We start from the raw sequence: 14,493 nt of genomic DNA, 5'->3' as shown, positions 1-14,493 counted from the left end.
ATACACAAACCAATTTATTATTATTATTTTTTTTTTTGATTGGGAAATTAAGTCAGCCCAAGGGCTAATCCCTACCAAAGCTACTAGCCTTGTAGGAACTACCAGCACATTGGCTCGTAAAGCATGCAAAGCATATATACACAAACCAATGGTATAAATTGACATCCATAATAGATATATTTACAACAAATATATTATTCTTTGCTGAATTTACCCTATAAAAAGTTATGTTCATTATATTTCGCATTTCTCCCACCCAGTCCAGAGTCCAGACGTCAACTGGAGTGGGAAAGAAAAATAGCAAGAAAAAGATTAAAAACCCCCCTGACACAGATTGACCCTGAAATTCTGATACAATTTTCTAATGGTGGTTTACCGATCGCTCTCAATCGGAATTATCGTCTGCGTCTTCCATGACCGTTCACGGTTCACCCATAATCGGTTTCTTCTCCATCTTTGTCTTGCGTATACATATTATTGTTCATGCATTTCAATTGATCAAAAAGATCTCGTTAATTTTACAACTTTCCTTATTTAGGTTAATTCACCAATTATATATCATTATTATGATGTGTTATCGGATGCAAATTGTTAATTGAGATAGGGAAATTGGAAATTATGCGATTCTCGTTTCTGTTTTTCGTAAAATCTCGTTATCTGACCTAAATGAACTTAAGAAGAGTTGAGTGAAAGTATGATTTGGTTAGTTGTTTTGTCAAGTAGAATAATCAGTGCTTAATTTACCATTTTTCTGGAAGAAGGTATGTGAAGTGGATTTAGTGAAGATTTGTTAAGCCCATATATATGTATGTGTTGGCACACAAATGTATACTTGTGATTAGGCCCAATAGCTTTTACATTATTGAGTTGACGTTCTTGTAAATATATATTGGATCACAATAATACAAAAATACAACTTGACACCCTAATCCATCAAGATTCGAGTTGAAATGGTAATTTTTTGTAGCACAATTATATGAGAAAGACCAACATGTAGTGATTTTGGATCTAGGTTGTGGCTATATCATGAATATAGGCACAAATGAATTTAGCATTCTAATTGTTAAGCTTTAAGCAGATCCCTCGAAACTACTCTTGTTTGCGAATGAGAAATACAAAATAAAAGCTTGTTGTTAAGGAAAGTTGAGGGGATTGTAAATTAGCTTAGCTTGATTTATAAATGAGCCAGGCTTGAAACTAGTATTAATTAGATGGATGGAGATTTTTTTTACAGATTTTTGAGCTCAACTGAAAGTTCGAGCTCAAGTATGACTGAGTTTAATAAGCTTGAACATGAATACGATGATATTTTCTGCTCAGCTTTCGTAATTACAACCTACTACTATAAGTTTGGTAGATTCTTTTCTTTATGGGTATATGGTAGAGTGCTTCTGAAATGTGACCTAGAGGGTTGTGGCCTACATGCCTTTAAGATCTTTTTCTCTTACAAAGAGTCCATGGAACCCGTATGGCACACGCTGGGGTAGCTTCACAGAGGCAACAACATCAAGGTTAGATGACTTGGCATCCATGACTAAGAACCTTGATTCTCCTGTATTTTCATCATGAACATATGAGATAACGTATCCTTCATCCTCATCTGCATTGGGATCATCTGGGTAAGTTGCCACAAAAAATGGCTCACCTCCATAGCACCTAGGCCCAAACATCCGGCTTGCCACTATACATTCCCGCCGTTCTTGTGCCACCGACACGTCCAGCTTCACTACTCCTGTTATTTTTGGCATCGGATCTCCAACTGCTGCGTAAACATACTTGTTTTTCTTCCCCATATAGCTGGGATTTATTACCCCAAAATCAAGGTTTCTAGCTGACATTGGCTGCCTGGTGACCACCCCAGTCTTGAGATCAATCCTGATCTTCTCTACTAATGCGTGGACAAGGTGCATTCGTTCTAAAGTGTGTTCTGGAGACATTATGTTTGGAGCGACCATTACAATGGCTTCATTTCCATCCTTGTCTACCTCGTCCCATGCATTGATGGCATGCATAACATTAAATCCTGGCACCTCAAACCATCTCATATCTCTTTCATCATTGGCATACCTAGGAATCACTCCAATTCTTGATATCTTCGCAGGGTTCAAACCCACAGGAGATCCACCCCTGAAGATCATTTCAGCAGGGTCCATCGCAATCTGGATATCAGGGAATATTGCATACTTCTTTGTGATAGCAAAGTCATGAAGGAAGGAGGGCTGTAGCATTGAGAAGATAGGCACATCTGCCTGTTTGTTTCCCTTGGAGTCAAATCGGAAGTAGGTGAGAAATGGTGGCATAGGACCATACCTGAAGGCAAATGCCTCCCCTGTGTCTAGATCGATCTTAGGGTGAGCAGTCATGCTCATGAAGAGCTTTCCGTCAAAATCTTTTCGACCGACGGTTTGAATGTCTCCATTTGGAGTCACTTTAACCTCATATGGTAGGTCAGATTCACCCAGGGCGTAGAGCCTGTTGCCAAAGAAGGCCAGGTTAGTATTGGCCAACCCAATACCATTGCTGGGGTTAAATTGCCCAGCAATAAACCTTGCAGCACTCAGTGTTCCCCGAGCTGCAGAGCCAAGAAGGCTACTGAACCCGGAAAAGACACTGGGGATGATAGTAGACCCTGCTTTGCGCTCAATCATATACTTGTATGTCTCGACATAGCGGCTACAAAGGATGGCCTTGCCATTAGATATACGAATGCTATGGAGCATTCCATCCCCATCAAATAGGTGGTAGGGCCCACGGGGGAGGAATTGCGGATTGGGGCCATTGCGGATGTAGGCCCCATTAAGACAGGAGGGCAGGACACCCTCTTCAATCTCACATTCTGTAGGAGTAAGCTCCTCAACTGGAGCAAAGTTCTCTGAGAGGATAAATCTTGGATCTACCGATGGCCTTGAGGGCGGATCAATGAACTTGTTGATTATGTCATCAAATGTATCTAAAAAGGTTGATTGGAGTGAAGGTTTGGGTGGTGATAGTTGTGTTTTATACCTCTTTACAGACACGCTTTTTGGTGGCAAGGGGGTGCTTTTAGTCTGAGGAGTTTCAGTGGGCAATGGTGATGGAAATTTGGTATACGTGGATGTGGAGGATTGAGGCTTATCGTCGATCCTCACTGAAGAAATGTAAATTCGAGGGGGCGACGATGAATGTCTAATTAGAATAATAGGGACCTTTGTTTGTTGTATAGATGAGAGAAAGGAAGAAGATAAGGAATCCATTTGGGTAAATATGTATTTACTTGAAACTTTTTTTAGGAAATGAATTAGAGACAAGTGTCCTTTCCAAGGGTTGGGAAACCACTTTGAGCTTTATACTGTGATGAGAGTAGTTGAGCGTTTTTCCCTCCCACTGCCCTATACATTGGATTTTTCAGCTGCTCTATTATACAATTGACATGCTGAGAAACAATATCCACTCTTGCCTCTGTTTCCCTTGAAAAATATCATAGTGGCCAGTGGGGGACCAAATTTAATGCATGTTTTAACAAAAACTTCAATTACCTTGCTTACTTGGTTGGCTAGCACAAAACTTTGAAGTAATATCTAGCTTCTGTGCTGTAAAATCATTTCCTTGTCAAATTATATCCACATTGAACTATACGATTTATCTTTAGTCTATTTTTGATGTGATTTCTTGGGGACCCATTTGATAATGCTTTTTAACCATTTGCTTATGAATTATGATGTATGTACTATGTAGGTGAAGGCTCAGGTAAAGCAAAATAGTTGAGAAAGTGACTATTGCTTGGAGCTCATTTCTTCATCTAACTAGTATTTCATCCGACGAGGCGACGACATCCTAGAACATAATGTTGTATACGAAAGACGGAAAGAGGAAACTACTGGTATCTTATTGCACAAGCTTATTACTTTTTACTATTTGCAATGCGCCTCTTTTTTTTGCTAGTATCTATTCATTTTGCAATAAGTTTTCCTTTAAAGGTTTAGCAACCAGCCATTGCCAACCACCAAAGTGGGTTATTTATAGTAATAAGTTGTATCCCCACGAAATTAAGAAGACCAATTTATGGAGATGATATCATTAGTATGATGGTGTGATACGATATTCTATTAGTGGGAATGTCGTATTGAAGTTTCATATCACAGGTTGTTCACTTCACTGTTTTGTACCAATATTAGTATATAGTAGTATTATAGTACAATTTATATACGTCATTGTAGTATGCAGCAAGAGATATAATATAGTAAAATGATCAGAAATTTGCTAATTTTATTCTTAATTGTTTTTTTAGGGTTTTTTGTGTGGGAAATGACCAACTTAAATAGGGTTTTTGTGGGGGAGACACCACTTAAATTTTTCTTTATAGGGAAGGACTAATTAAAATACTTCCGTTGGCAACTTAACACCGCATTACGATTTTCCGGCCAAATTGTCAACTTTCTGACGCTGACGTATTTTTACGTCCAAACATTGATTTTTTTTTTGTTTCTCCTCCTCCCCCACCCCTACGCCCTACCCACCGGAATCCTCCTCCCCACCCTTACGTCTTACCCACCGGAATCCTCCTCCCCACCCCTACGGCATGCACAACGGAGACCCCACCAAAATCCTCCTCCCCCACCCTTACGCCCTACGCCTTACCACCGAAAACCCCACTGGAATGCTCCTCCCCTGCACCCTACCATAGGTGAACCACGAGAGCAGTGACCCACGAGGAGAGAGAGAGAGGGGCAACCAGCGCAAAAGGGGTTGCAGGATTTGGGATTGGAAGGTGAAGAAGGATGAAGTTAGGAAATTGAGAGAGAAGGAGCGTGAGAGGATTTCGGGGTAGGGGACTAAGGGGAGTTTTCCGGTGGATAGGGCATAGGGGTGGGGGAGGAGGAGAAACAAAAAAAAAAACTTGGTTTTGGAGGAAAATAAATTGTCAATGCCGGGAAGTTGACAATTTGGCCGAAAATTGTAATGTGGTGTTAAGTTGCCAACAAGATTATTTTAATTGGCCCTTCCGTCCAAAAAAAATTTAAGTGGTGTTTCCCCACAAACTATTTGAATTGGTCCTTCTTCACAAAAAAATCTTTTTTTTTATACCGGTTTTTAATTGTTTTTAAACAACTTTAAAATATAATTAAGATTCCGGATTTCTTGGTTTCAAAATGATTAGCGGCTCGTTTGGTAGTCGTTAATAAATTGCGGTAATGGGAATGAATTTTAAGTGTAATTTTATTAAGGAAGCACCTTTAAAATGTCCACGGGGAGGCATTTTTTCTCCATAGGCAAGCAATCTCACCTCTAAACTTGTGTTTTTGTCTCCAAGGGGAAGCAATTTTCATTACCACTCATTACCACCTACAAGGTGGTATTGGATGGGAGTGAAAATTCAAGAAGGAAATTGGAGACTTTAGGATAAATTAGCATTACCATGGGAATGGACAATGATATTTTTCACAAATTTCAACACAAATTCGTTCCCATTACCATCATTTATGACCAACTACCAAAGAGGCCCCTATGCATATGATTTGGACTTGATGAACTATGATAAATACAAACCAACTTTGAAAAGATATTTAGTGATTGTACTGAAATGTTTGGTTTCAAATGAATGTGAATCATATTCTTGTAATTCCTTTCACAGAATTAATGCCTGGTACTGGTACATCTATACGATATTTCCATTTCAAATAGTTCTCAATAATACTATTATCTCGTAAATCATATGCACCCTGTCTTTTAATGTCTGAGACTGGAAGGGATAACGCTGCTAATTATACTATATTGCGTGGTTGTGACTTGTGAGGCGGATCAATTATGTAATGGCACCAAAGCTGTTGCTCTCAGAATTGATAAAAACATCCAAAATTGTTCAATAGATAAGATTACTTGACTTGGGTGTATCATTTTTCATTTTCTAATTGAATTGATAAAAATTAATTGATTGTCGATTTCAATTCCAAATTTCAATAATCAAGCCCAAACTAATTAATGAACAATATCAACATTCAACAATTTACATTTAGATATTCAATTAATCCAAGAATTTAATATATTTAAACTTATAAAGTAGGAAAATATGAAATTGAAAAACAAAAATAAAAACCCTAACACAAAACCTACGAGTGTGAGTCGACAACTCGACTGAACGGAACTGGGGGGCGCCTCCTAACCGTCGGACTGTCGGTCTGCTTGTTGGCGGTCGGCAATGAAGTGCCATTAGTTGTGTGTTTCAGAATTCAAAGAGAGAGAGAAAGTTTGCTGGGTAGAAGATACGAGCTAAATTGGGGGACAGGGGTGGGGATGAAAGAGAAAGCAGCGCGACTGTACTAGACCGGATTATGTAAACTCGACACGTCTATGGGTAAACTCATGTCTAAAACCTCGTTAGTAACAATGACAAATGCTTTTGTAATTGGTACTAAAAAAAGTTACAAAAAGAAAAATTGATTTGTACTCAAGTATCTTCCAAATTGTATTTATATTGCATCTTGGTATCAATTAATTTTTTTCGAAACTATTTCTGTGTAGCATCTCAAAAGTATTTAGTACCAGTCTAGGATGTTAGAACTTAGAAGCAAGCATTTAGTAATGTTGCTTATTATATTTTAATTTGTGAAACAAAATTATTATATCATGGTGGGGGACCAGATTTTTGGTTTAACCAAACTTCATTGTTTTGCCCACTTGATTGATCGGCTAACATAAGGCTTGTAGAACTGTCTTAGCAATAATTTTCCTGCTTCAGCTTTTACATGTTGCAAATTATCTGCAGATCTTCTCGGACGAGTCTATCGGACTGGTCTCTGCTGGCCGAAGGTAACTAGGTAAGCCTATGTATTTATAGTGGTTTCAATTCAGTTAACCAGTTCAGTTATGGTTGAAACCAAATAGTTCAGTTGACTTTCGTTCCGTTAATTCAGTTCGTTTTCCGAGCTTAATTTATTCAGTTTAAAATTTTTCAGTTTCAATCCATACAATTAATTCAATTTTCAGTTCAGTTTACAGTTGTCTTTTGGTTTGACTCGTACAATTTTGGTTTAAACAATTGATTTTTTTACCTAATACAATCAGTTAAACAGTGATTTTCAGTTCGTCTTCAGTTAATTTCAGTTTCTTAAAAAACTGCATCAACTCGGGTGGAATTTGATATCGGTTATGTCATATACATCTTTTTCTCTCTTCATCTTTCGGGTCAAAGGCTTACCCGTTACATAAAATTGTAACTCGGTTGGACTTTTGTTATATCATTTAAACTTGTCGGAACAATCGATACTATCAAGATTCAAGAGACATGTCTATATTTGTCTACAAAAGCGCATTTGAAAGTTGCTAAGTTTACTGTAAATTTGTTTTATCAAAGGTTCGATTGTACATTTGGTTGATATTCAAAATTTCAATTTCGAATTCTTCATTATGGAATGTCTAGTCATTGTTCGTTTATATGTTGATTATAATTACGTTAGTGATACTAAATGTAATTATGTATGATAACTTTGTAATGTTACTACATAACGTTATGTTTTCTATATATAGTTTTCCAATGTGTACATTGACTTGTAGCTATTAATGATGAATTGATGATTAATGGTGATCAAGGTGATGATGATTTATGATGGTGAATGATCGTAATTTAGTGATGATGATGATGATTAAATTCGATAAATACAAGCTAATATAATACGAGTATAATGTGACAAAAAGTTGCGTAATCATTAGACTAAACTAGATCAGTATACTGTGCAGATAGATGTATTGGATTTTGAGTATATATTAATGAATAGAATAGTGTGTAGATCAAAGTATTGAATTTCAAAGATAAACACAAGTTCATACGAATTGATTAGTGTATAGAATAGTTAATATGAGTGGGTAATCATTAAGTTATTTGTCTTTTTAAGTGTAATGCATTTTGAAACTAAAACAACATCTATTTAAATGATTCAGAGTACTTATTGGACTAAATGAATGTGTCAATGGCAATCGATAAGAAAATTTAAGATAACAATACAACATTTGAGTTAATAATTTTTAAGTAAAATGCATTTAGAAACTAAAAACATCTAATTGAACTGAAAAAACATGTTATTTGATTAGATGAATGTCTCGGTGTTAGTCGATAAGCTAATTCAAGAAAACTATACTCTATTTAAGTTAAACATCCAATCTTAGTCGCGCTATGAGCTATCGAGACTTGAGTAGAGTATCACTATGCTCTAATATTATCATTAGTTGAAAAAGTGTCATTGTTTTAGTCTAAAACCTAAAATGTCTATATTACTCGTGTTCAACTAATAATTAAGTAGTTCAAAGTGTGTCATTGTTATAGTGATGAATTAATATGTCAAAGTTATTTTTCTATTAATTATGATTTTTCGTACATCAACATACACATCACTTGCATATCATGTAATAATAACAATGCTAACAAGAACAATATATTAGCGTATAGATCAATGTATCGCATTTAAAGTATATATTAGTGTGTAGATTAATTAATTGCTTTTCCAATATAGATTAGCATGTAAACATAATATAATACAAGTGAAGGTTAGCGTATAGATTAGTTAATGTAAATGGATAGTCATTAGACTAATCTTCTTCAAGTAGTGTAATGCATTTCGAAACTAATAATATTTACTTGAATGATTCCAAGTACTTGTTGGACTAAATAATGAATGTGACAATGCTGGTTAGTCATTAAGCTAATTCAAGATAGCAAAGACAATATTTTAGTTAATAGTCTCTTATGTGAAATGCATTTTCAAACTTAAAACTTCTAATTGAACTCATATGTGAATTTAAATTATGCTTGAGTTTTTTCATGCTATATTTATGCTTGCTCATTTGGAATTTCTTGGTATAATGTGTAAATTTTTTGTGTTCGTTTAAGATTTCTGGATATAATGTGTAGAATTATCGATGTTTTTCTTTTTAGAATGTTTGAATTTACACTGTTGTTTCACTATTTTGATAATGACAAATAATTAACTTTGTTTAACTTAGTTTCGTTTTTATTCGTGTGTTCTTAGTTTATTTTATTAGACTTAATCACTCGTGTTTGAACTTAGTTTATAGTTTAGATTTATTGTTTTTAATTTATGGGCTCTTAGATATCACAAATAATGTGTTAAATAACTTATGGAGAATTGATTAGGAGATTAATCAAAATTAAGTTGTTAAACTTTATTTGTGACAAACCGTTTATATTATGGATGTAAAAATTGTGATATTTTATGATTCCATAATATTCTATGAAGTTAGTTTGTGCGCAGCATTTTGTATGAGAATTCTTGAGGAATAGCTGTCACACTGCAAAAAAAAACTACATATAGAGGCAAGCCAAAATTGCATCTAAATATATATTTGTAGCCTCTAATGGTGTTTAGAAGTAATTTTCTTGCTGCCTCTAATTAGTCCGTCGCTAATTATAGGTTGCTCCTAATGCCACCTTTTAAAGACAAACAAGTTATGGTGTTGCTAAAGACACTTATATTTAGAGGCAACCATATGCTTGTCGCTAATTGTTGGTTGCCCCTAATGCCACCTTTTAGAGACAGACAAGTTATGGTGTTGCTAAGACACTTATGTTTAGAGGCAACCCATATGCTTGTCGCTAATTGTTGGTTGCCCCTAATGCCACCTTTTTCAGACACAAAACTTGAAGTGTTGCTAAAGCCACTTACATTTAGAGGCGTCCATCAGTCAGTCGCTAATTATAGGTTGCCCCTAATCACTAGTACATAAATAGTCATTTGTGTCGCACCTTAGTACCCTATTTACGTCGGTTCTAATAGTGGCGCAACTGGCAACGACGCAATAAGTCAATCAACTATTAGCTTCAGTTCTACCTACGACGCCAATAATGATCCAATTGCGTCGCACATGAGTTTAATGACCGACACAAATGTAATTCAAATTCTCTTTGACACATGCTTTATCCTGTACAAAATTCAAATTTTAAAATTGAAATTTGTGGCTGACAAATGTTTTGGCTATCAATTTTTCTAAATCATGTCATACAAATATAAAGAAAGGAGGCAATCGAAAATAAAAAAAATAGTATTATTTCAACTTTGACCAAATGTACAATGATTATTTCTAACAGAGTATTAAAAAACAAATATATAAATAAAACTCCCTAACAAAAAAAAAGTTACGAAAAGATGAGAGAGAAATGAGAGGTAGGGTTTTAGTTGGAAAATGATTGAGTAACTCTTAGGGTTGCCAACTCTCTTAGACACATAAGAATAAAATATTAATATGTATTCCCTAAAAAAAAAATTAATATGCATATAATAAATGAGGATTGTGCTGGCTAAACTATAAGTGAATTTAGAAAGTATGATCTGCAAATTTCAGTAGTTTTTGAATTAGGCCACTTCATAAAAACTTATGTGAATCATAAAATTGGAAAATTACAAGGATGATGTAGTTGATGCCGATCTTTGTGTATGCCTATCTAATTTAGAAAATTATGAGGATGATTTAGTTGCCGAACTTTGGGTATGCCTATTTGATTTGGAAAATTACAGGGATGACTTAGTTGTGGGGTATAAGAATTTGCCAACCTTTGTGTATCCCTATTTGATTTACCGACATATCTAGAAAAATACGTAACATATTTATATGATTTTTGTGATATAAAACAATAATTGAATTTTAAGAATTTTGTGGAGTTTAGTCGTTCAAATAATAGGTTAGTTTAAAAATTAGTTAACCTGAATTATAGTTGAATTCGGGTTGGTCATAAATAAATCGGGTATTTACTGGGTCTAGTTGGTTTTGGGTTAATATTGGGTTGAGATATGGTCAGATCTGAGTTTGAATGCAGGTCTGTGTGGTCAGGTCAGAATATGACTTTGTCGGGTGCCAGTCAGGTAGTGGTGTCAAAAACAGGTTCTCAAACAGGTTCTGGGTATACCCACGGCGAACTAGGTCAGACCCGGACAGGTCAGGATTCTGATTGTCAGTGCCCCAGGTCATGATTGGTCAGGTTTTGTTCAACTGGGTCAAACCCATTTGAATCATTGGAGCCTCGGGTGCCGGACATGTCTGAACGTTCCATTTACAAGTCGAAACATTCCCGTGTATGATCGCCCGTTGAAATTTTTTTCCGGGTTTGCGCAAGTTGTATTTGGTTTTCATGTACGGTTGAGATAAGTCAAATGTACTCGGGGTTGAATTAGTAATGACCTTAGTTCGATCATTGTGAAACATCGGGTCCATTCGCTATTGAACGTCAATTCAACTTCGGGTAACTTCAGATCGGGAAATCTTGATTTTGTTATGGATTTTGTAACGAATCATATTAATAAAAGTATTAAGATCGATGTATATATACATATGTGTGTGTGAGAGAAATATATGGATAACAACGAAAAACCAATAAAAACATTATATTAATTACCGTGATGTTTAGTATATTCTCTTAGTCAACTCTTATTCGAATAATCAACTGTGTAAAACCACTCTAATGAGTAAAAAAAAGTAGAACGACTCTTCATATGTTTTAATATTATATATTATAACCAACGACAATAATAACGAGTAGATGATCAACATTGGATCTGTACGGCCTTCCGGATAATATCCATAAATGACTTGTTTTTGGTAAAAGATGAACATTGTCGTATGTAAATTCGGGTGCATAGTACACATCGGTACTCCAGTGCATTTCTCCTTCTGTATCAGAATAAATATGTTTTCGAACCCTTTTAATTTCCTTAAATTTCAAGGTGGATGTCCTCGTGCAAATTTCAGCAATCACTTACCTGGATTCAACATATTGATCGTTTTGAACTAAAATAAAACTTTTTGGCGGAATATTCACATTATATAGAATATCTTCACTTTCAATAGTGACATACAAGTTGATGTAACATTGAAAGGTAGGGTAATTTAGTATTTTCAGGGGGGACACCATCTTCCTCCCCGCTTTTCTTATTTATAGATAACTTAGGAGACCTAACCATGATCTATAAATGTTTAATCGGACGACATTGATTAATTTATAGTTTATCAAAGTATTAGTAACTCACCTATTTAGTAGGGTTTTTTAAACATCAAATATTCATTAATACTCCAACTTTCATCCGCCTTCTTTTCTCACCCTTTCCAATTCTTTTTCTAGGATTTCTAATTTTCTTGGCCTCCTAAGCCGGAAATAGTCTAATTTCATAGAACGAAATTAGACTATTTCCAAAAAAAATTTCCTTTTTTTAGGTTTATTATTATCTTCTTTACATATTTCTTTTGTTGTTTTCATGGTGTTAATAATTGGAGAGACCATTTAGATGCATGAGGGTTAGATTTTTTTTCCGCAATCCGTCACTGAAAGCAATTATATTAGAAAATCATATTGTGAAGATCTCCACTTGAAAAGATACAAAGACATCGGAATACATTGCTCGGGTCAACCTTGAAGCGGTGGAGTTGGAGCTGCGTTCGAGTATGTTTAAAATTAATTGGTTCCACTGTAAAAATTATTGTGATTTGCTAGATGTGTATTTTTCATATCTTTTTTATCATTGTATGCGTCGCATAGATTCTTATTAATGATAATTTTCTTTCTCTAAAAAAAACAATTTATAGTTTTGATTTAAATAGTCAATTTGTGGATTTTTGTAGTAAATGAAAATTCAACTTACATCAAATGTCAATCTCCGTTACATGCATAATCCTATTTGCAATTAAAGATGTCTATTCTCTTATTGAAGTAGTGTGTTTGCTACACCATGAAGATAAGCTAAGGTCTAGGAACGAGCCTAGACGGACTCGTCAACGAACAAGGATTCCACTGTTGTCGAGCAGATTCTCCTGAGCCATGGAATATATATAGGAGTATCTGCAAAGGAAAGAAAAGATAACGCCATCATGAGATATTGAGATCAACAACATAAAAGACGTATTACAATTCAAAACTAATTCTTCGAGATTCATACATGGGCGTGGACTTCGGAAAGGAGTTCCCCAAGGTGTCTCGCCTCCCACAGAATGCAAAGGTGTACGAGGATGCAAAGGCGTTTCTCCTCCTGTCCTCTGTTGCGCCACTTTGCTGCAAAGAATTATACATGTAAAATGCAGTAAAGCCTACTTTAACGGAGATAAAGAAGAAAGAAATAATGTGAGCATCTAAACTTACTTGCTTGTTTTTGGAACACTCAATTTGTCAGTTATATGATTACGTTCAACTGCAAACATGAGTACATATTAGGCTAATAGACAAGATTGAAGATAGAAGTCATAGTTAAGTGAAGATTAAGAAACAAAGAACAATGAAATATATAAGTAAAATGTTAGCAAAACATGCCTGTAATCACTTTCATCTGAGCCTCTAACTCGACCCTCACATTATGTCCGTTTACACCCTTAACACATCCGTGATATCCTCTGTAAGGACCCTGAATTATGCCATTTTCCAGTATACTCTGTACCTCGTCCCACTGTGACACGGAATGACAGAATTAATAATCAGTTACTGATACCCGGGGTATAAGTAAAGAAATCAAAATGAATGTTAGACCAGGAATCACATACATGTGGGAGCAGCGCGAATTTCAGGAATCAATTTGTACGATGATGCAGATTGTGGTAGGTGTCTTGAGGAAGAAACTTTTTGCTGCAAAAAGAAAAGGAGATGAACTAACATGTCAATTGATCAAGCACCACAGCCTCGAGCATTAAGGACCATAGCTTGAGAAGTGAGGAAAGATTGAGGGAAAAGGTTGCAAGTGATTAGCCAAATTAACTTACTTACATGTCGTCTATCTTGATTATTGTAACTAATTCTTACTTCGGAGCTGTTCTCTGATGTTTCTTTTGATTCTATATGACTTGTCCAGCAAATACAGTAATCTACACAAGGAAAGATTTATTAATTAGTCTTGGATGTACCAAAATATGATGAATAAACTCAATTATATATAAATATTTAGATTGATATATTACCAAAGGTATCTTCTCATTAGGTTTTATATGAACAATATCTCCCTCCACATGCTCAATTGAACCCTTCAAATTCTTCAAGTCACCCTTCACCACTACAACTACATCACCCCTCATCCAACATCCAATCTCTTTTCCTTTAAAAAGAGTCCCCCAAATCTGCATCAGTTTCTCCTATTTCGCGAAAGTTTTCAACTTCTTGAATACTGGGATTTATATTTCCTGTCACAACTGAAGTCAGAGCAACAGTCTTATACAAGTAATCTACGCCTTCCTGAAAACAGCAAGAGAGAATCAGTTAAATTCGTTAAGTATTAATACTACTCTTCATTCACAAATGCATAATCTGTATGATACAGCTCTCCCACACAGTCATACTCTTACTGGCAGAGCATAAATAAACATATGCAAGCCCAATATTGGTACTACGTACAGTAGCAATGAACCTCAACAAAGTTGAAAGTTTAGCGATATAACCAGCATTGAACTATATCGTACTGAAGAGGTGAAAAATATAAAATATCCTGATAAGGCTACTTGTGCTTCATTCATCAAAAACAAATAATCATATTCAGTTCC

At 35.4% G+C, this 14,493-nt stretch overlaps 1 protein-coding gene and 1 long non-coding RNA gene across 3 annotated transcripts; one reads left to right on the top strand and one right to left on the bottom strand.

Annotated features, from left to right (window-relative positions):
* The first annotated feature begins 214 nt into the window (after positions 1–214).
* Positions 215–7,519, top strand: LOC125497542 (uncharacterized). 2 transcript variants are annotated; one of them, XR_008969388.1, is made up of 4 exons: positions 215–441; positions 3,715–6,331; positions 6,743–6,794; positions 7,050–7,519. It is a non-coding gene; the product is annotated as an uncharacterized LOC125497542 (long non-coding RNA). The 2 variants fall into 2 exon arrangements; XR_007274458.2 differs by having other exon boundaries at positions 6,743–7,519.
* LOC104893046 (probable carotenoid cleavage dioxygenase 4, chloroplastic) lies at positions 1,153–3,641 on the bottom strand. The gene has a single exon (XM_010679092.4). The coding sequence runs from the start codon at positions 3,231–3,233 to the stop codon at positions 1,419–1,421; it is 1,815 nt and encodes a 604-aa protein (XP_010677394.1). The 5' UTR covers positions 3,234–3,641; the 3' UTR covers positions 1,153–1,418.
* Positions 7,520–14,493: the final 6,974 nt, after the last annotated feature.

This window comes from Beta vulgaris, chromosome 5, assembly GCF_026745355.1.
Source record: "Beta vulgaris subsp. vulgaris cultivar EL10 chromosome 5, EL10.2, whole genome shotgun sequence".
Classification (NCBI taxonomy): Eukaryota; Viridiplantae; Streptophyta; class Magnoliopsida; order Caryophyllales; family Amaranthaceae; genus Beta; species Beta vulgaris.
This window is presented reverse-complemented; position numbering and strand designations above follow the sequence as displayed.

Excerpts from the sequence above, each read along its gene's own strand:
- LOC104893046 (XM_010679092.4), bottom strand. The coding sequence starts at position 3,233 with ATGGATTCCTTATCTTCTTCCTTTCTCTCATCTATACAACAAACAAAG.